The sequence below is a fragment of the Oncorhynchus clarkii genome, unplaced genomic scaffold (genome assembly GCF_045791955.1).
Source record: "Oncorhynchus clarkii lewisi isolate Uvic-CL-2024 unplaced genomic scaffold, UVic_Ocla_1.0 unplaced_contig_12313_pilon_pilon, whole genome shotgun sequence".
NCBI lineage: Eukaryota > Metazoa > Chordata > Actinopteri > Salmoniformes > Salmonidae > Oncorhynchus > Oncorhynchus clarkii.
In genome coordinates, this window is record NW_027257970.1 from 140,634 (window position 1) to 162,712 (window position 22,079).

At 43.5% G+C, this 22,079-nt stretch overlaps 2 protein-coding genes across 2 annotated transcripts in view; one reads left to right on the top strand and one right to left on the bottom strand.

Moving 5' to 3' along the window:
- LOC139394326 (SH2 domain-containing protein 3A-like) overlaps nt 1-14,364 on the bottom strand; it is a 41,779-nt gene extending 27,415 nt beyond the window's left edge. Inside the window, exons 1-4 of the mRNA XM_071142369.1 lie at nt 14,275-14,364; nt 6,646-6,763; nt 6,385-6,443; nt 5,399-5,544 (exon numbers count right to left, since the gene is read on the bottom strand). Coding sequence (XP_070998470.1) covers nt 5,399-5,544; nt 6,385-6,443; nt 6,646-6,763; nt 14,275-14,364 — 413 coding nt within the window. The remainder of the gene's footprint in view (nt 1-5,398; nt 5,545-6,384; nt 6,444-6,645; nt 6,764-14,274) is intronic.
- Nucleotides 1-22,079, top strand: part of LOC139394325 (proto-oncogene vav-like) — an 84,794-nt gene that overhangs the window by 2,245 nt on the left and 60,470 nt on the right. Inside the window, exons 2-3 of the mRNA XM_071142365.1 lie at nt 6,388-6,469; nt 21,224-21,578. The gene's annotated coding sequence lies outside the window, so the exon portion shown is untranslated. The remainder of the gene's footprint in view (nt 1-6,387; nt 6,470-21,223; nt 21,579-22,079) is intronic.

The window sequence follows — 22,079 nt, forward strand, 5'->3', positions numbered from 1 at the left end:
GACAGACAGACAGTTGTTAGTGAATGGACTGGAACAGACAGACAGACAGTTGTTAGGGAATGGACTGGAACAGACAGACAGACAGACAGACAGACAGTTGTTAGGGAATGGACTGGAACAGACAGACTAGTTGTATTTTCCTGACAGAAGGTTGTTGCTCAACAGGTCTATACTGACACTGTTCTCTCCAGGGCAATACCATCATATCCAGGCAGGGGTGGAACACACACACACACACACACACGGACGTACACACACACGGACGTACACACACACACACACACACACACACACACACACGCACACACGGACATACACACAAATGGACGTACACACACAAATGGACGTACACACACACACGGACGTACACACACACACACACGGACGTACACACACACACACACACATGGAAGTACACACACATCAATGGACGTACACACACACACACACACACATAAACGGACGTACACACACACACGGATGTACACACACGGACATACACACACACACACTCAGGGTCAGGAGCTACACTTCACCAGGTTGTTAATGATTTATCAAAGTAGAGCCAGGGAAACCTCTCTCTCTCTCTCTGACTCTCTCTCTCTCTGACACTCTCTCTCTCTCTCTTTCTCTCTCACTCTGACACTCTCTCACTCTGACTCTCTCTCTCTCTCTCTCTCTCTCTCTCTCTCTCTCTCTCTCTCTCTCTCTCTCTCTCTCTCTCTCTCTCTCTCTCTTCCTCCTGTGAAGTTTAACGGCTGAACCGACAGGCCCAGACTTGACTGACGTGACGACGAGGATGTTATTTGCATCTGGCAAGAAATATTATACAGCCTGGTTATCTGTAGTCTAGATATGAATGGCTGTCTGTGGTAGAGACAGTCTGGTTATCTGTAGTATAGATATGAATGGCTCTCTGTGGTAGAGACAGCCTGGTTATCTCTAGATATGAATGGCTGTCTGTGGTAGAGACAGTCTGGTTATCTGTAGTCTAGATATAAATGGCTGTCTGTGGAAGAACTTTGTATGACAACTGAAATGCAACCCCCATCCACCTCCTACTCATACCCCCAGTGGTTGGTTCCAAGCCCTACCCTCCCTACCCTGCCACCAGGCCCCCTACCCTGCCCCCAGGCGCCCTACCCTGCCCCCAGGCCCCCTACCCTGCCCCCAGGCTCCCTACCTCCCTACCCTGCCCCCAGGCTCCCTGCCCTGCCCCCAGGCGCCCTACCCTGCTCCCAGGCGCCCTACCCTGCTCCCAGGCGCCCTACCCTGCCCCCAGAGGCTCCCTACCCTGCCAGCTGTTTCAACCAGTGAATACCTGGAGCCTGGAGGCTGATGTGTCCCAGAGATAGACTCTACTGGAGAGGCCAGGTTAGCTCACAACCATGTAAGTCGTAAGGCACACAGTATACAGTATGTCGTAGGGCACACAGTATACAGGATGTCGTAGGGCACACAGTATACAGGATGTCGTAGGGCACACAGTATACAGGATGTCGTAGGGCACACAGTATACAGTATGTCGTAGGGCACACAGTATACAGTATGTCATAGGGCACACAGTATACAGTATGTCATAGGGCACACAGTATACAGTATATATTAATATATGAACTGTATTTTTTTCCCTAAAGGAGCCTATTTTAAAGTAATTTACGTGTTAATGCCCATCCAAACCTGAGAGATTAGTTGTTAGGAGTTGAGGTCTGAGAGAAGAACTACGTAAATCCCAGATACAGAGCTTTCAGAAAGTGTTCGTCTCTACTTATTCCACGTCTTGTTACAGATACAGAGCTTTCAGAAAGTGTTCCCTTTACTTATTCCACATCTTGTTCCAGATACAGACAGAATTAAAAATGGATTTAAAAAAACTCAACCATCTACACACAATACCCCATAATATCATTATTATCATAATGCCAGTGATAGACTCACCTTTGTCAGCGATTACAGCTGTGAGTCTTTCTGGGTAAATCTCTAAGAGCTTTCCACACCTGGATTGTACAATATTTGCAAACTATTATTTTAATAATTTTTAAAGATCTGGTTGTTGATCATTACTAGACAGTCATTTTTAAGTTTTGCCATAGATTTTCTGTGACTGGGCCACTCAGGAACATTCAATATCATCTTGGTAAGCAACTTCAGTGTATGGCCTTCTGTCTTAGGTTATTGTCTTCCTGAAAGGGGAATTTGTCTCCGTCCCAGTGTCTCTTGGAAAGCAGACTGAACCAGGTTTTCCTGCCTGTGTTTAGCTCTATTCCGTTTCTTTTTATCCCATAAAACTACGTAGTCCTTGCCGATGACAAGCATACCCATAACATGATGCAGCCACTACCGTGTTTGAAAATATGAAGACTGGTACTCAGTGATGTGGTGTGTTGAATTTGCCCCAAACATAACACTTTGTATTCAGGATTTTGTTTTGTGCAGTTTTACTTTAGTACCTTACTGCAAACACGGTGCATTTTTTTAAATATTTATATTCTGTCCAAGATTCTTTCTTTTCACTCTGTCATTTCGGTTAATATTGCGTAGTAACTGCAATGTTGTTGATCCTTCCTCAGTTTTCTCCTATCACAGCCAATAAACTCTGTAACAGTTTTCTCCTGTCTTAACCAATAAACTCTGTAACAGTTTTTTAAAGTCCCCATTGGTCTCATGGTGATCATCTCTGAGCCGTTGTCTTCCTCTCCGGGAAACAGTTTAGGAAGGACGCCTGTATCTTTATAGTGACTGGGTGTATTGATACACCATCCAAAGTGTAATGAATAACTGCACCAGGCTCAAATATTCAATAGATGCTTTTATTTATTTATTTATACCCATCAACCAATGGGTGCCCTTCTTTGCGAGGCGCTGGAAAACCTCCCTGGTCTTTGTGGTTAAATCTGTGTTTTTCAGCTTTTCCTTTCTAAATAATGTGTAAAAGTGTCTAATAACATAATTTCACTTTAACACAACAACATGTGGAACAAGGTGAGGTTTGTGAATAAACCTTTAAGGAAGGTTCTGGAACAAACATGTTGGGTTCAATAATACGAGGTAAACAGACAACTATGAGAAGACAGACAGACGGACACACAGTCCCTGCTATGAGAAGACAGACAGACAGACGGACGGACACAGTCCCTGCTATGAGAAGACAGACAGACGGATGGACACAGACCCTGCTATGAGAAGACAGACAGACGGATGGACACAGTCCCTGCTATGAGAAGACAGACAGACGGATGGACACAGCCCCTGCTATGAGAAGACAGACAGACGGATGGACACAGTCCCTGCTATGAGAAGACAGACAGACGGATGGACACAGTCCCTGCTATGAGAAGACAGACAGACGGATGGACACAGCCCCTGCTATGAGAAGACAGACAGACGGATGGACACAGTCCCTGCTATGAGAAGACAGACAGACGGATGGACACAGTCCCTGCTATGAGAAGACAGACAGACGGATGGACACAGCCCCTGCTATGAGAAGACAGACAGACGGATGGACACAGCCCCTGCTATGAGAAGACAGACAGACAGATGGACACAGTCCCTGCTATGAGAAGACAGACAGACAGATGGACACAGTCCCTGCTATGAGAAGACAGACAGACAGACGGACACAGTCCCTGCTATGAGAAGACAGACAGACAGACGGACACAGTCCCTGCTATGAGAAGACAGACAGACAGACGGACACAGTCCCTGCTATGAGAAGACAGACAGACAGACGGACATAGTCCCTGCTATGAGAAGACAGACAGACGGATGGACACAGCCCCTGCTATGAGAAGACAGACAGACAGACGGACACAGTCCCTGCTATGAGAAGACAGACAGACAGACGGACATAGTCCCTGCTATGAGAAGACAGACAGACAGACGGACACAGTCCCTGCTATGAGAAGACAGACAGACAGACGGACACAGTCCCTGCTATGAGAAGACAGACAGACAGACGGACATAGTCCCTGCTATGAGAAGACAGACAGACGGATGGACACAGCCCCTGCTATGAGAAGACAGACAGACAGACGTACACAGTCCCTGCTATGAGAAGACAGACAGACGGATGGACACAGTCCCTGCTATGAGAAGACAAACAGACAGATGGACACAGCCCCTGCTATGAGAAGACAGACAGACAGACGGACACAGTCCCTGCTATGAGAAGACAGACAGACGGATGGACACAGTCCCTGCTATGAGAAGACAGACAGACAGATGGACACAGCCCCTGCTATGAGAAGACAGACAGACAGATGGACACAGTCCCTGCTATGAGAAGACAGACAGACAGACGGACATAGTCCCTGCTATGAGAAGACAGACAGACAGACAGACACAGTCCCTGCTATGAGAAGACAGACAGACAGATGGACACAGTCCCTGCTATGAGAAGACAGACAGACAGACAGACGGATGGACATAGTCCCTGCTCCATTAATTACTGTTCTGTTGACACACTCCTGTTTAAAGGGCTGTGTTTATGACAGTGTGGTTAATGATAAACCACACAACCTCAACCATCACACACACACCCTCCAACCCTCTCACACACACCCTCCAACCCTCTCACACACACACCCTTCAACCATCACACAAACACCCTCCAACCCTCTCACACACACCCTCCAATCCTCTCACACACACCCTTCAACCCTCTCACACACACACACCCTCCAAACCTCTCACACCCTTCAACCCTCAAACCCCCTCACACACACACCCTCCAACCCCCCAACCTTCTCATACACACATCCTTCAAACCACCAAACCTTCTCACACACACATCCTCCAACCCCCCAACCCTCTCACACACACACCCTTTAATGATAAACCACACAACCTCAACCATCGCACACACCCTCCAACCCTCTCACAACACCCTCCAACTCTCTCACTCATACCCTCCAACCCTCTCACACACACCCTCCAACCCTCTCACACACACCCTCCAACCCTCTCACACACACCCTCCAACCCTCTCACACATACACCCTCCAACCCTCTCACAACACCCTCCAACTCTCTCACTCACACCCTCCAACCCTCACACACACATCCTCCAAACCCCCAACCTTCTCACACACACACCCTCCAACCCCCCAACCCCCTCACAAACACACCCTCCAACCCCCCAACCCCCTCACACACACATCCTCCAACCCCCAACCCTCTCACACACACACCCTTTAATGATAAACCACACAACCTCAACCGTCAGACACATCCTCCAACCGTCACACACACACACCCTCCAACCCTCAGACACATCCTCCAACCGTCACACACACACACCCTCCAACCCTCACACACACACACCCTCCAACCCTCACACACACCCTCCAACCCTCCCAGTCTTTTGATATGAAAGTGTATATTCCTAGTTTTGTACCTGCGTTTCCTTGTCTGCTCGGGGGCGAGTCCTGGGCTGAGCCCCTCCTCCAGTGGGTGGAGCTGTGAACAGGAGGCGGAGACTGTGACTTTGCGTCGAAGGCGGGGCAGAACACTCTGACGGAACAGATCCTTCCTGGGTTTCACCTTTAGAGCCAGAACAGAACAAATGAACGGAGAGCCATCGGAGAGACCAAGCAGACAACATGAGCAACCTGATCCAGGGCTTCTGGTCACTTCTATTGGCTGGGAAGAGTTCTGTTCATCTTCTAGAGATTCTACTGGTTGAGGAAGTAGATTCATTCTTCCTCATCTCGTTAGCCCAATTCTGTTTTGCCCCCTTCTCCCTGAAGTGTGCACTTGTTCACTCCCCCTCATTGCATTGTATTGGCGAGGAGAGTGAACAAATGCACACTTGGGGGAGAAGGATAGAACCAGTTCTGGTTGTGTGTTCTATATTCTGTTTTATGTTCTACATTCTATGTTCTATATTCTATATTCTGTGTTCTATATTCTACATTCTATGTTCTATATTCTATATTCTGTGTTCTATATTCTATATTCTGTGTTCTATATTCTGTGTTCTATATTCTATATTCTGTGTTCTATATTCTGTGTTCTATATTCTCTATTCTGTGTTCTATATTCTATATTCTGTGTTCTATATTCTATATTCTGTTTTATGTTCTATATTCTATATTCTGTGTTCTATATTCTGTTTTATGTTCTATATTCTATATTCTGTGTTCTATATTCTATATTCTGTTTTATGTTCTATATTCTGTGTTCTAAATTCTATATTCTGTGTTCTATATTCTATGTTCTATGTTCTATATTCTGTGTTCTATATTCTATATTCTGTTTTATGTTCTATATTCTATATTCTGTGTTCTATATTCTATATTCTGTGTTCTATATTCTATATTCTGTGTTCTATATTTTATATTCTGTGTTCTATATTCTGTGTTCTATATTCTATATTCTCACCAGGTCCAGAGACGAGCCCAGAGAATACTTCCTGCTCACCCTCAGCTCCTCCACCATACCTGAGACAGGACAACACAGGGCACAGGTTAGACGAGTGTGTGTGTGGGTTCATGTTCATGTGTATATGTGTGTGTATGTCTACATACGTGTGTGTGTGTGTGTGTGTGTGTGTGTGTGTGTGTGTGTGTGTGTGTGTGTGTGTGTGTGTGTGTGTGTGTGTGTGTGTGTGTGTGTGTGTGTGTGTGTGTGTGTGTGTGTTACCAGAGTGTGGGTCTAGTGTCTGTCTGTGTCGCAGCAGCTGAGACAGTATAGTGTCTCTGTGACTGGGGTCATCTACTCCTGCCTCCTTCAGATCTACATCACATACATACAGCAAACCCTGGAGAGAGAGAGATGGAGAGAGAGAGAGGGAGAGGGAGAGAGACAGTATAGTGTCTCTGTGACTGGGATCATCTACTCCTGTCTCCTTCAGATCTACATCACATACATACAGCAAACCCTGGAGAGAGAGAGATGGAGAGAGAGAGAGACAGTATAGTGTCTCTGTGACTGGGATCATCTACTCCTGCCTCCTTCAGATCTACATCACATACATACAGCAAACCCTGGAGAGAGAGAGATGGAGAGAGAGAGAGGGAGAGGGAGAGAGACAGTATAGTGTCTCTGTGACTGGGATCATCTACTCCTGTCTCCTTCAGATCTACATCACATACATACAGCAAACCCTGGAGAGAGAGAGATGGAGAGAGAGAGAGGGAGAGGGAGAGAGACAGTATAGTGTCTCTGTGACTGGGATCATCTACTCCTGCCTCCTTCAGATCTACATCACATACATACAGCAAACCCTGGAGAGAGAGAGATGGAGAGAGAGAGAGGGAGAGGGAGAGAGACAGTATAGTGTCTCTGTGACTGGGGTCATCTACTCCTGCCTCCTTCAGATCTACATCACATACATACAGCAAACCCTGGAGAGAGAGAGATGGAGAGAGAGAGAGGGAGAGAGATGGAGGGAGAGAGAGGGAGGGAGAGAGAGATGGAGAGAGAGAGAGAGAGAGAGAGAGAGAGAGAGAGAGGGAGAGAGAGAGATGGAGGGAGAGAGATGGAGGGAGAGATAGAGGGAGAGATAGAGGGAGAGATGGAGGGAGAGAGATGGAGGGAGAGAGATGGAGGGAGAGAGATGGAGGGAGATATAGAGGGAGAGATGGAGGGAGAGAGATGGTGGGAGAGAGATGGAGGGAGAGAGAGATGGAGGGAGAGAGAGATGGAGGGAGAGAGAGAGATGGAGGGAGAGTAAGAGGGAGAGAGAGATGGAGAGAGAGAGAGGGAGAGATGGAGGGAGAGTAAGAGGGAGAGAGAGATGGAGGGAGAGAGAGAGATGGAGGGAGAGGGAGATGGAGGGGGAGGGAGAGGGAGAGATGGAGGGAGAGAGAGATGGAGGGAGAGAGAGATGGAGGGAGAGAGAGAGAGATAGGGAGAGAGAGATGGAGGGAGAGAGAGAGAGAGAGAGATGGGGAGAGAGAGAGATATAGAGAGATGGGGAGAGATAGAGATATAGAGAGATATAGGGGGAGAGAGGGAGAGATGGGGAGAGAGAGCGATGGAGGGAGAGAGAGAGAGATGGAGGGAGGGAGGGAGAGAGAGATGGAGAGAGAGAGAGAGGTTGGGTTGAGAGAGTGAGGGAGGGGAGAGGGAGAGAGGGAGATGGAGAGAGAGGTTGGGGAGAGGAGAGAGGGAGATGTAGAGTAAGAGAGAGAGAGAGACAGGTTGTGGAGGGGAGAGGGCAAGAGAGAGATGGGGGAGAGAGAGAGACAGGTTTTGGTGAGAGAAGGAGATGGAGAAAGAGAGATGAGGGTGAGGAAAAGTGAGAGAGAAGAGAGGTTGGGGTGAGAGAGAAGGGTAGGGGAGAGAGAGAGGTTGAGGTGAGAGAGGAGGAGGGGAGAGGGAGAGATATGGAGATGGAGAGAGAGTGAGAGAGAGAGAGAGAGAGAGAGAGAGAGAGAGACAGGTTGGGGTGAGAGAGATGGACAGAAATGAAGGCTGAAACTATCAGTTTAGTAAATACAGAAAGAAACAGGCAGTAAAAGACAAACAGTCAGGTACCTCTAGACCATAGTATTCTCTCTGCATACAGACAGACAGACAGTCAGGTACCTCTAGACCATAGTATTCTCTCTCCAGACAGACAGACAGACAGTCAGGTACCTCTAGACCATAGTATTCTCTCTCCAGAAAGACAGACAGACAGTCAGGTACCTCTAGACCGTAGTATTCTCTCTCCAGACAGACAGACAGACAGTCAGATACCTCTAGACCACATATGTCAGAGTCAAGGCCCGCGGGCCACATCCGGCCCGCAAGAAGGTTTTTTACGGCCCCTGGGATGATCTTGATTTATTATTAGAACCGGCCCGCAGCAAGCCGGCAGCCCGCAGATCTTTTACACGCACCAATACTACATTTCCCACAATGCAAAGGTGACGCACCGAGCAGTAGGCTGCTTCATTTCAATATTTATTGGCACAGCAGTCGTCAGCATCACAGTAAAATTAACTTTCAGATACCCATCAAAAATGGCAAAACGGAAGGTGGATACTGAGAACCGGGGGTTTCAAACAAGGTGGGAGTCGGAGTATATGTTCACGAAGGTAGCTGGAAAACCTGTGTGTCTTCTGTGTGGAGAAAGTGTGGCGGTACTGAAAGAGTATAATCTGAGACGACATTATGAAACGAAACACGCGGACACACACGCGGACGCAACTGTCAAGGCCAGTTTTATTTTGGCAGAAGAGATCGCTAAATCAGCCCGGCCATTTACGGAGGGGGATTTCATCAAAAACTGCATGATTAAAGTTTGTGACGAAGTTTGCCCAGAAAAAAGGCAACTCTTTTTAAATGTGAGTCTGAGCAGAAACACCATTGCCGAGAGAGTAGACCAGTTGTCCATCAATCTAAAAGAGCAGCTTGTGAAAAAGGGAAAAGATTTTATTGCATATTCCTTGGCTGTGGATGAGAGCACCGACATTTCTGACATTGCCCAGTTGTCAATTTTCATCCGCGGAGTGGACTCCAACCTAAGCGTGACAGAGGAGTTTTTGGCTTTACGTCCTATGCATGGCACAACTACGGGGCATGATTTGTATGAAGAGGTGTCAAGATGTGTAAATGAGATGGAGCTGCCTTGGGAAAAACTCGTGGGTTTGACAACCGACGGAGCACCTGCGATGTGTGGACACAGGAGCGGACTGGTGGCGAAGATACGGGAAAAGATGCAAGAGGAAAACGCGACAGGTGAGCTGACAGCTTATCATTGTATCATACACCAGGAAGCGTTGTGCGGTAAAGCCTTGAAAATGGAGCATGTAATGAGCATCATCACGCGCACAGTTAACTTTATCAGAGCCAAAGGTTTGAATCACCGCCAGTTCAAGGCATTTCTGACGGAGTTAGAAACGGAGCATGGTGATTTGCCTTATCACACAGAGGTGCGATGGCTAAGCCAGGGAAAGGTGCTTCAAAGATGTTTCGAGCTTCGTGAGGAGATTTGTCTGTTCTTGGACAGCAAAGGGAAAGACACAACACAACTCCGAGACGAAATGTTTCTGTGTGAAATGGCTTTTCTGTGTGACATTACGAGTCATCTGAATGCAATAAACTTGCAGCTGCAGGGTCGGGATCGTGTCATCTCTGATATGTACAGTACAGTGAAGGCATTTAAAACCAAACTGACTCTGTGGGAGACGCAGATGCGGAAAGAAAATTTGAGCCACTTTCCCAGCTGCCAGACCATGAAAGAGAAGCTCTCTACCAGTGCGTTCCCGAGCACACAGTTGGCTGATAAAATAGGTATGCTTGCCGCTGACTTTCGACGCCGATTTGCTGACTTTGAAGCACAAAAAAGCAGGTTGGAACTGCTCGGTAACCCATTTGCTGTTGACGTGGAAAGCTCACCACCAAACCTCCAAATGGAGTTGATTGACCTCCAATGCAATGATGCACTGAGGGCAAAATATGCGGCAGTGGGTGCTGCGGAGTTCGCCCGTTTCCTCCCCGGCACAATGCCCCAGCTGCGCATCCAGGCTGCTCAAACGTTGTCTATGTTTGGCAGCACATACCTGTGTGAACAACTGTTTTCTTTGATGAACCTGAACAAAACATCACACAGAAGTCGACTTACTGCTGAACACCTCCACTCAATTCTGAGGATTTCTTCAGCTCAGAGCCTTACCCCGAACATTGATGAACTTGTGGAAAAGATGGGACACCACCAAGTATCACCCTCAACCTCAAACAAGTGAACATTACTGTGCAATCACATATTTAGAGTTTTTACTCAGTTCAAGTTTAAAAGTTAAAATTTAATATTTGTTTTCACTGCATGTTACTTCTCCTTAAACAAAGTGTTGTTTTTGATTAATAGATTTTTGCACTTTATTTTTTTGTATTTCAATCCAATTATATTTTAAAAATATTTCAGTTGAGTGGATGATAGAAAATTGCTATTATTGTTTTTTCTTTGAAGTAAATTTAGCCCACTTTTGCTAAAATAGAAAATATAGTCTACTGATGGTGCCTTGAATACCGGTTTCTTTCATTTAATGTTCATGTTATGGGGATATTTATATAAAGGAAATTTGTCTTTTGTGTCTGTTGAAAATTAAAGATTACTGACAGAGCCATAAGAAAATATTGCTTTATTTATCTGATCATATTGTAATATATTTGTTAGGTTTTCAGTAGGTTCAATTAGGTTCACTAGACTATATGCGTCATTTAAAAATTTTTCAATGAACATTCGAACAGTCCGGCCCTCGTCTTGTAGCTGATTTTTTTATTTGGCCCTCCGTCCATTTGACTTTGACACCCCTGCTCTAGACCATAGTATTCTCTCTCCAGACAGACAGTCAGGTACCTCTAGACCATAGTATTCTCTCTCCAGACAGACAGTCAGGTACCTCTAGACCATAGTATTCTCTCTCCAGACAGACAGTCAGGTACCTCTAGACCATAGTATTCTCTCTCCAGACAGACAGTCAAACAGTCAGACAGTCAGGTACCTCTAGACCATAGTATTCTCTCACCAGACAGACAGACAGGTACCTCTAGACCATAGTATTCTCTCTCCAGACAGACAGTCAAGTACCTCTAGACCATAGTATTCTCTCTCCAGACAGACAGACAGACATTCAGGTACCTCTAGACCATAGTATTCTCTCTCCAGACAGACAGACAGACAGTCAGGCACCTCTAGACCGTAGTATTCTCTCCCCAGTCAGACAGACAGGTACCTCTAGACCATAGTATTCTCTCTCCAGACAGTCAGGTACCTCTAGACCATAGTATTCTCTCTCCAGTCAGACAGACAGACAGTCAGGTACCTCTAGACCATAGTATTCTCTCACCAGACAGACAGACAGGTACCTCTAGACCATAGTATTCTCTCTCCAGACAGACAGTCAAGTACCTCTAGACCATAGTATTCTCTCTCCAGTCAGACAGACAGACAGTCAGGTACCTCTAGACCATAGTATTCTCTCTCCAGACAGACAGACAGTCAGGTACCTCTAGACCATAGTATTCTCTCCCCAGTCAGACAGACAGACAGTCAGGTACCTCTAGACCATAGTATTCTCTCTCCAGACAGACAGACAGGTACCTCTAGACCATAGTATTCTCTCTCCAGACAGACAGTCAGACAGTCAGGTACCTCTAGACCGTAGTATTCTCTCTCCAGACAGTCAGGTACCTCTAGACCATAGTATTCTCTCTCCAGACAGTCAGGTACCTCTAGACCATAGTATTCTCTCTCCAGACAGACAGACAGACAGTCAGGTACCTCTAGACCATAATATTCTCTCTCCAGACAGACAGACAGACAGTCAGGTACCTCTAGACCATAGTATTCTCTCTCCAGACAGACAGACAGACAGTCAGGTACCTCTAGACCATAGTATTCTCTCTCCAGACAGACAGACAGACAGTCAGGTACCTCTAGACCATAGTATTCTCTCTCCAGTCAGACAGACAGACAGTCAGGTACCTCTAGACCATAGTATTCTCTCTCCAGACAGACAGTCAGACAGTCAGGTACCTCTAGACCATAGTATTCTCTCTCCAGACAGACAGACAGGTACCTCTAGACCATAGTATTCTCTCTCCAGACAGACAGACAGACAGTCAGGTACCTCTAGACCATAGTATTCTCTCTCCAGACAGACAGTCAGACAGACAGGTACCTCTAGACCATAGTATTCTCTCTCCAGACAGACAGACAGACAGTCAGGTACCTCTAGACCATAGTATTCTCTCTCCAGACAGACAGTCAGACAGTCAGGTACCTCTAGACCATAGTATTCTCTCTCCAGACAGTCAGGTACCTCTAGACCATAGTATTCTCTCCCCAGTCAGACAGACAGGTACCTCTAGACCATAGTATTCTCTCCCCAGTCAGACAGTCAGGTACCTCTAGACCATAGTATTCTCTCTCCAGACAGACAGTCAGGTACCTCTAGACCCTAGTATTCTCTCTCCAGACAGACAGTCAGACAGTCAGGTACCTCTAGACCATAGTATTCTCTCTCCAGACAGGCAGTCAGGTACCTCTAGACCATAGTATTATCTCTCCAGACAGACAGACAGGTACCTCTAGACCATAGTATTCTCTCTCTAGTCAGACAATCAGGTACCTCTAGACCATAGTATTCTCTCTCCAGACAGACAGACAGGTACCTCTAGACCATAGTATTCTCTCTCTAGTTAGACAATCAGGTACCTCTAGACCATAGTATTCTCTCTCCAGTCAGACAGACAGGTACCTCTAGACCATAGTATTATCTCTCCAGACAGACAGACAGGTACCTCTAGACCTTAGTATTCTCTCTCCAGTCAGACAGACAGACAGTCAGGTACCTCTAGACCATAGTATTCTCTCCCCAGTCAGACAGACAGGTACCTCTAGACCATAGTATTCTCTCTCCAGACAGACAGTCAGACAGTCAGGTACCTCTAGACCATAGTATTCTCTCTCCAGTCAGACAGACAGACAGTCAGGTACCTCTAGACCATAGTATTCTCTCCCCAGTCAGACAGACAGGTACCTCTAGACCATAGTATTCTCTCTCCAGACAGACAGTCAGACAGTCAGGTACCTCTAGACCATAGTATTCTCTCTCCAGACAGACAGACAGACAGTCAGGTACCTCTAGACCATAGTATTCTCTCTCCAGACAGACAGACAGACAGTCAGACAGTCAAACAGTCAGACAGTCGGGTACCTCTAGACCATAGTATTCTCTCTCCAGACAGACAGTCAGGTACCTCTAGACCATAGTATTCTCTCTCCAGACAGACAGACAGGTACCTCTAGACCATAGTATTCTCTCTCCAGACAGACAGTCAGGTACCTCTAGACCTTAGTATTCTCTCTCCAGACAGACAGTCAGACAGTCAGGTACCTCTAGACCATAGTATTCTCTCTCCAGACAGACAGTCAGGTACCTCTAGACCGTAGTATTCTCTCCCCAGTCAGACAGACAAGTACCTCTAGACCATAGTATTCTCTCTACAGTCAGACAGACAGTCAGGTACCTCTAGACCATAGTATTCTCTCCCCAGACAGACAGTCAGGCAGACAGACAGGTACCTCTAGACCATAGTATTCTCTCTCCAGACAGACAGACAGGTACCTCTAGATCTTAGTATTCTCTCTCCAGACAGACAGTCAGGCAGACAGACAGGTACCTCTAGACCATAGTATTCTCTCTCCAGACAGACAGACAGGTACCTCTAGATCTTAGTATTCTCTCTCCAGACAGACAGTCAGGCAGACAGACAGGTACCTCTAGACCATAGTATTCTCTCTCCAGACAGACAGTCAGGCAGACAGTCAGGTACCTCTAGACCGTAGTATTCTCCCTCCAGTGACTTGGTGTACTGGGGCAGTCCTATCTGTTTCAGCCACCAGGCTATGGAGCGATTATTCATGTCTGAGAGACAGATAGAGACAGACAGACCATATTTCACACACAGTTAAATACACAGTGACACACACACAGAGTCACACACACAGTTACACACACACACAGTTACACACACACACAGTTACACACACACACACACAGTTACACATACACACACACAGTTACACACACAGTTAAATACACAGTTACACACACAGTTACACACACACAGTTACACACACACACAGTTACACACAGACACAGTTACACACACACACACACACACAGTTACACACAGACACAGTCACACACACAGTCACACACACACAGTTACACACACACACAGTTACACACAGACACAGTTACACACACACACACACACACACACACAGTTACACACAGACACAGTCACACACACAGTCACACACACACAGTTACACACACACACAGTTACACACAGACACAGTTACACACACACACACACACACACAGTTACACACACACAGTTACACACACACACAGTCACACACACAGTCACACACACAGTCACACACACAGTCACACACACAGTCACACACACATAATTAAACAACCAGTTAGACACAGACACACACACAGTCACACACACAGTCACACACACAGTCACACACACAGTCACACACACATAATTAAACAACCAGTTAGACACACACAGTTCCAGTGTTTTGGCCGTGGAGACATGTTGCACCTACCTGAGATGAGCTGCTTCTGACTCTTTATGATATTCTTGACTTTTCTCTCTCTCTCCCTCTCTCCTGGTCTGTGAATCAGTAGCCCGCTATGCTGCTTCCTCAGCCAATCAGACCCCACGATGGACCCGGGGGGGCACCATAAATCAGCCAGTCCCCACTTAGGAATCTGTATCTCGAGTCAGGGGGCAGAGCAAACGAGTTGGGACAGGATAGTAACATTCTGAGGGAAGAGACAGAGTGAAAACGAGAAGGGAGGGAGGGAGGGACAGAATGATCAAGAGTTTGTTTGGCAAATTACATAGCTCTGTGTGTGTGTTGTGCGTTTAGCCTTCAGTTGTAATGGCCCAGCAGTATCTACTAGTGGCACTAGAGGGCACCAGTTCCCTATTAAGCTGTATCTCTAATGTGGGTCAATGGTATTTCCTTGATTCCTCGCATCCTCTCTCCTTGGCCTCTTCTCAAAACCCATTGGAGGAGGAGATCCAAGGGGTGGAACCTCAGAGCTTCTGCACCAATGTGCTTTGAGAAGGAGACAGGAAGGGAGGACATGAGGAATCAAGGAAATACTATTTAGTGCCTTCGGTTGTCACTTGTTGCAAATCCAACTCAGTCACTTTCAGAGTCGAGAGTTTCTGATGAGTTAATCAGTTAACACATTAACTACTAGTTAGGATAAGTAGAGTTTCAGATTAGTTAATCAGTACATGAACTACTAGTTAGGATAAGTAGAGTTTCTGATGAGTTAATTAGTTAACACATTAACTACTAGTTAGGATAAGTAGAGTTTCAGATGAGTTAATCAGTTAACACATTAACTACTAGTTAGGATAAGTAGAGTTTCAGATTAGTTAATCAGTACATGAACTACTAGTTAGGATAAGTAGAGTTTCTGATGAGTTAATTAGTTAACACATTAACTACTAGTTAGGATAAGTAAAGTTTCAGATGAGTTAATCAGTTAACACATTAACTACTAGTTAGGATAAGTAGAGTTTCAGATGAGTTAATCAGTTAGTACATGAACTACTAGTTAGGATAAGTGGAGTTCTGATGAGTTAATCAGTACATGAACTACTAGTTAGGATAAGTTGAGTTCTGATGAGTTAATCAGTACATGAACTACTAGTTAGGATAAGTAGAGTTTCAGATGAGTTAATCAGTACATGAACTACTAGTTAGGATAAGTAGAGTTTCAGATGAGTTAATCAGTTAACACATGAACTACTAGTTAGGATAAGTAGAGTTTCAGATGAGTTAATCAGTTAACACATGAACTACTGGTTAAGATAAGTAGAGTTTCAGATGAGTTAATCAGTTAGTACATTAACTACTAGTTAGGATAAGTGGAGTTCTGATGAGTTAATCAGTACATGAACTACTAGTTAGGATAAGTTGAGTTCTGATGAGTTAATCAGTACATGAACTACTAGTTAGGATAAGTAGAGTTTCAGATGAGTTAATCAGTTAACACATTAACTACTAGTTAGGATAAGTAGAGTTTCAGATTAGTTAATCAGTACATGAACTACTAGTTAGGATAAGTAGAGTTTCTGATGAGTTAATTAGTTAACACATTAACTACTAGTTAGGATAAGTAAAGTTTCAGATGAGTTAATCAGTTAACACATTAACTACTAGTTAGGATAAGTAGAGTTTCAGATGAGTTAATCAGTTAGTACATGAACTACTAGTTAGGATAAGTGGAGTTCTGATGAGTTAATCAGTACATGAACTACTAGTTAGGATAAGTTGAGTTCTGATGAGTTAATCAGTACATGAACTACTAGTTAGGATAAGTAGAGTTTCAGATGAGTTAATCAGTACATGAACTACTAGTTAGGATAAGTAGAGTTTCAGATGAGTTAATCAGTTAACACATGAACTACTAGTTAGGATAAGTAGAGTTTCAGATGAGTTAATCAGTTAACACATGAACTACTGGTTAAGATAAGTAGAGTTTCAGATGAGTTAATCAGTTTGTACATTAACTACTAGTTAGGATAAGTAGAGTTTTAGATGAGTTAATCAGTTAACACATGAACTACTAGTTAGGATAAGTAGAGTTTCAGATGAGTTAATCAGTTAACACATGAACTACTGGTTAAGATAAGTAGAGTTTCAGATGAGTTAATCAGTTAGTACATTAACTACTAGTTAGGATAAGTAGTGTTCTGATGTGTTAATCAGTACATGAACTACTAGTTAGGATAAGTAGAGTTCTGATGAGTTAATCAGTTAACACATTAACTACTAGTTAGGATAAGTAGAGTTCTGATGAGTTAATCAGTTAACACATTAACTACTAGTTAGGATAAGTAGGGTTCTGATGTGTTAATCAGTACATTAACTACTAGTTAGGGTAAGTAGAGTCCTGATGTGTTAATCAGTACATGAACTACTAGTTAGGGTAAGTAGAGTCCTGATGTGTTAATCAGTACATGAACTACTAGTTAGAATAAGTAGGGTTCTGATGTGTTAATCAGTACATGAACTACTAGTTAGAATAAGTAGAGTTCTGATTAGTTAATCAGTACATTAACTACTAGTTAGAATAAGTAGAGTCCTGATGTGTTAATCAGTACATGAACTACTAGTTAGGGTAAGTAGAGTTCTGATGAGTTAATCAGTACATGAACTACTAGTTAGAATAAGTAGAGTCCTGATGTGTTAATCAGTACTTGAACTACTAGTTAGGATAAGTAGAGTTCTGATGAGTTAATCAGTTAACACATTAACTACTAGTTAGGATAAGTAGAGTTCTGATGAGTTAATCAGTACATGAACTACTAGTTAGGATAAGTAGAGTTCTGATGAGTTAATCAGTACATGAACTACTAGTTAGGATAAGTAGAGTTCTGATGAGTTAATCAGTACATGAACTACTAGTTAGGGTAAGTAGAGTTCTGATGAGTTAATCAGTACATGAACTACTAGTTAGAATAAGTAGAGTCCTGATGTGTTAATCAGTACATGAACTACTAGTTAGGGTAAGTAGAGTCCTGATGTGTTAATCAGTACATGAACTACTAGTTAGAATAAGTAGGGGTCTGATTTGTTAATCAGTACATGAACTACTAGTTAGGGTAAGTAGAGTTCTGATGAGTTAATCAGTTAACACATTAACTACTAGTTAGGGTAAGTAGAGTTCTGATGAGTTAATCAGTACATGAACTACTAGTTAGGGTAAGTAGAGTCCTGATGAGTTAATCAGTACATGAACTACTAGTTAGAATAAGTAGAGTTTCAGATGAGTTAATCAGTTAACACATGAACTACTGGTTAAGATAAGTAGAGTTTCAGATGAGTTAATCAGTTAGTACATTAACTACTAGTTAGGATAAGTGGAGTTCTGATGAGTTAATCAGTACATGAACTACTAGTTAGGATAAGTTGAGTTCTGATGAGTTAATCAGTACATGAACTACTAGTTAGGATAAGTAGAGTTTCAGATGAGTTAATCAGTTAACACATTAACTACTAGTTAGGATAAGTAGAGTTTCAGATTAGTTAATCAGTACATGAACTACTAGTTAGGATAAGTAGAGTTTCTGATGAGTTAATTAGTTAACACATTAACTACTAGTTAGGATAAGTAAAGTTTCAGATGAGTTAATCAGTTAACACATTAACTACTAGTTAGGATAAGTAGAGTTTCAGATGAGTTAATCAGTTAGTACATGAACTACTAGTTAGGATAAGTGGAGTTCTGATGAGTTAATCAGTACATGAACTACTAGTTAGGATAAGTTGAGTTCTGATGAGTTAATCAGTACATGAACTACTAGTTAGGATAAGTAGAGTTTCAGATGAGTTAATCAGTACATGAACTACTAGTTAGGATAAGTAGAGTTTCAGATGAGTTAATCAGTTAACACATGAACTACTAGTTAGGATAAGTAGAGTTTCAGATGAGTTAATCAGTTAACACATGAACTACTGGTTAAGATAAGTAGAGTTTCAGATGAGTTAATCAGTTAGTACATTAACTACTAGTTAGGATAAGTAGAGTTTTAGATGAGTTAATCAGTTAACACATGAACTACTAGTTAGGATAAGTAGAGTTTCAGATGAGTTAATCAGTTAACACATGAACTACTGGTTAAGATAAGTAGAGTTTCAGATGAGTTAATCAGTTAGTACATTAACTACTAGTTAGGATAAGTAGTGTTCTGATGTGTTAATCAGTACATGAACTACTAGTTAGGATAAGTAGAGTTCTGATGAGTTAATCAGTTAACACATTAACTACTAGTTAGGATAAGTAGAGTTCTGATGAGTTAATCAGTTAACACATTAACTACTAGTTAGGATAAGTAGGGTTCTGATGTGTTAATCAGTACATTAACTACTAGTTAGGGTAAGTAGAGTCCTGATGTGTTAATCAGTACATGAACTACTAGTTAGGGTAAGTAGAGTCCTGATGTGTTAATCAGTACATGAACTACTAGTTAGAATAAGTAGGGTTCTGATGTGTTAATCAGTACATGAACTACTAGTTAGAATAAGTAGAGTTCTGATTAGTTAATCAGTACATTAACTACTAGTTAGAATAAGTAGAGTCCTGATGTGTTAATCAGTACATGAACTACTAGTTAGGGTAAGTAGAGTTCTGATGAGTTAATCAGTACATGAACTACTAGTTAGAATAAGTAGAGTCCTGATGTGTTAATCAGTACTTGAACTACTAGTTAGGATAAGTAGAGTTCTGATGAGTTAATCAGTTAACACATTAACTACTAGTTAGGATAAGTAGAGTTCTGATGAGTTAATCAGTACATGAACTACTAGTTAGGATAAGTAGAGTTCTGATGAGTTAATCAGTACATGAACTACTAGTTAGGATAAGTAGAGTTCTGATGAGTTAATCAGTACATGAACTACTAGTTAGGGTAAGTAGAGTTCTGATGAGTTAATCAGTACATGAACTACTAGTTAGAATAAGTAGAGTCCTGATGTGTTAATCAGTACATGAACTACTAGTTAGGGTAAGTAGAGTCCTGATGTGTTAATCAGTACATGAACTACTAGTTAGAATAAGTAGGGGTCTGATTTGTTAATCAGTACATGAACTACTAGTTAGGGTAAGTAGAGTTCTGATGAGTTAATCAGTTAACACATTAACTACTAGTTAGGGTAAGTAGAGTTCTGATGAGTTAATCAGTACATGAACTACTAGTTAGGGTAAGTAGAGTCCTGATGAGTTAATCAGTACATGAACTACTAGTTAGAATAAGTAGGGTTCTGATGTGTTAATCAGTACATGAACTACTAGTTAGGATAAGTAGAGTTCTGATGTGTTAATCAGTACATGAACTACTAGTTAGGATAAGTAGAGTTCTGATGAGTTAATCCGTTAACACATTAACTACTAGTTAGGATAAGTAGAGTTCTGATGTGTTAATCAGTACATGAACTACTAGTTAGGGTAAGTAGAGTCCTGATGAGTTAATCAGTACATGAACTACTAGTTAGGATAAGTTCTGATGTGTTAATCAGTATATGAAGTATTGGAATGGATTCTACTCTCACTGGTGTTCTAGAACCATGTGCATTTTCACGTTGCAAACTTCAACAGTGAGATTATTTTCACCCTGTTTCTGTCACACTGCAGCGCCTCTCTGAATGTGTGCTTTGTAGATAATGTTGTGGTTGGTTTTGTGATCTCACACGTTCACATACTGAGTATACTGCGCCTGTGTGTGTCTCTCTGTATGTGTGTGTCTCTCTGTGTGTGTGTGTGTCTGCGCGTGTCTCTGTGTGTGTGTGTGTGTGTGTGTGTGTGTGTGTGTGTGAGTGTGTGTGCGTGTGTGTCTGCGCGTGTCTCTCTCTCTCTGTGTGTGTGTGTTTGTGTGTGTGTGTGTGTGTGTGTGTGTGTGTGTGTGTGTGTGTGTGTGTGTGTGTGTGTGTGTGAGTGTGTGTGCGTGTGTGTCTGCGCGTGTCTCTCTCTCTCTGTGTGTGTGTGTGTGTGTGTGAGTGTGTGTGCGTGTGTGTCTGCGCGTGTCTCTCTCTCTCTGTGTGTGTGTGTGTGTGTGTCTGCGCGTGTCTCTCTCTCTCTGTGTGTGTGTGTGTGTGTGTGTGTGTGTGTGTGTGTGTGTGTAAGTAACAGAGGAAAGGGGAAGTGGTACAGTTAAAAGAGTCCTCCTCCATCTGCAGCTCTGCAGAACGCAACACCCACCTCGCTACAACGACCGCAGGGGGAGAGAAGGGACAAACTAACGACGAGAGACAAAGACAAGACGACAGGAGAGGTGACAACAAGACGGAGACAACAATACGGAGACAACAATACGGAGACAACAAGACAGAGACAACAAGACGGAGACAACAAGACGGAGACATAAAGACGGAGAGAACAAGACAGAGACATAAAGACGGAGAGAACAAGACGGAGACATAAAGACGGAGACAACAAGACGGAGACATAAAGACGGAGACAACAAGACGGAGAGAAATCAACAAGGGGCAAGAAGAACAGAACGACAGACCTGAAGAAGAGGAGAACAAGAAGGCAAGAAATACTTTTGTTGTTGTTAGATAAATCAGAATCTAACTGTATTCCTCACATGCTTGGTAAACTAACAGGTGTAGACTAACAGGGAAATGCTTACTGACGGCTGATTGGCCCTTCCCTTCCGTTCCCAACAACGCAGAGAGAAGAAAAAGGGTTTTTGTATTGCGTAAAGTTGGTGGAATGTTTGGAGCCGTGTCATGAGTCTGTAGTTAGTTCCCTATATACACACACATGGGTTACTAACGGTCTGAGGACGCGCTTTCACAGGCAAGCAGGTCTAGAAACAGGTCTAGAAACAGGTCTAGAAACAGTTCAGGGAAGCCAAGCAGATATAAAACATATATAACAGCAGGTCTAGAAACAGGTCTAGAAACAGTTCAGGGAAGCCAAGCAGATATAAAACATATATAACAGCAGGTCTAGAAACAGGTCTAGAAACAGATCTAGAAACAGGTCAGGGAAGCCAAGCAGATCTAGAATCAGTTCTAGAAACAGGTC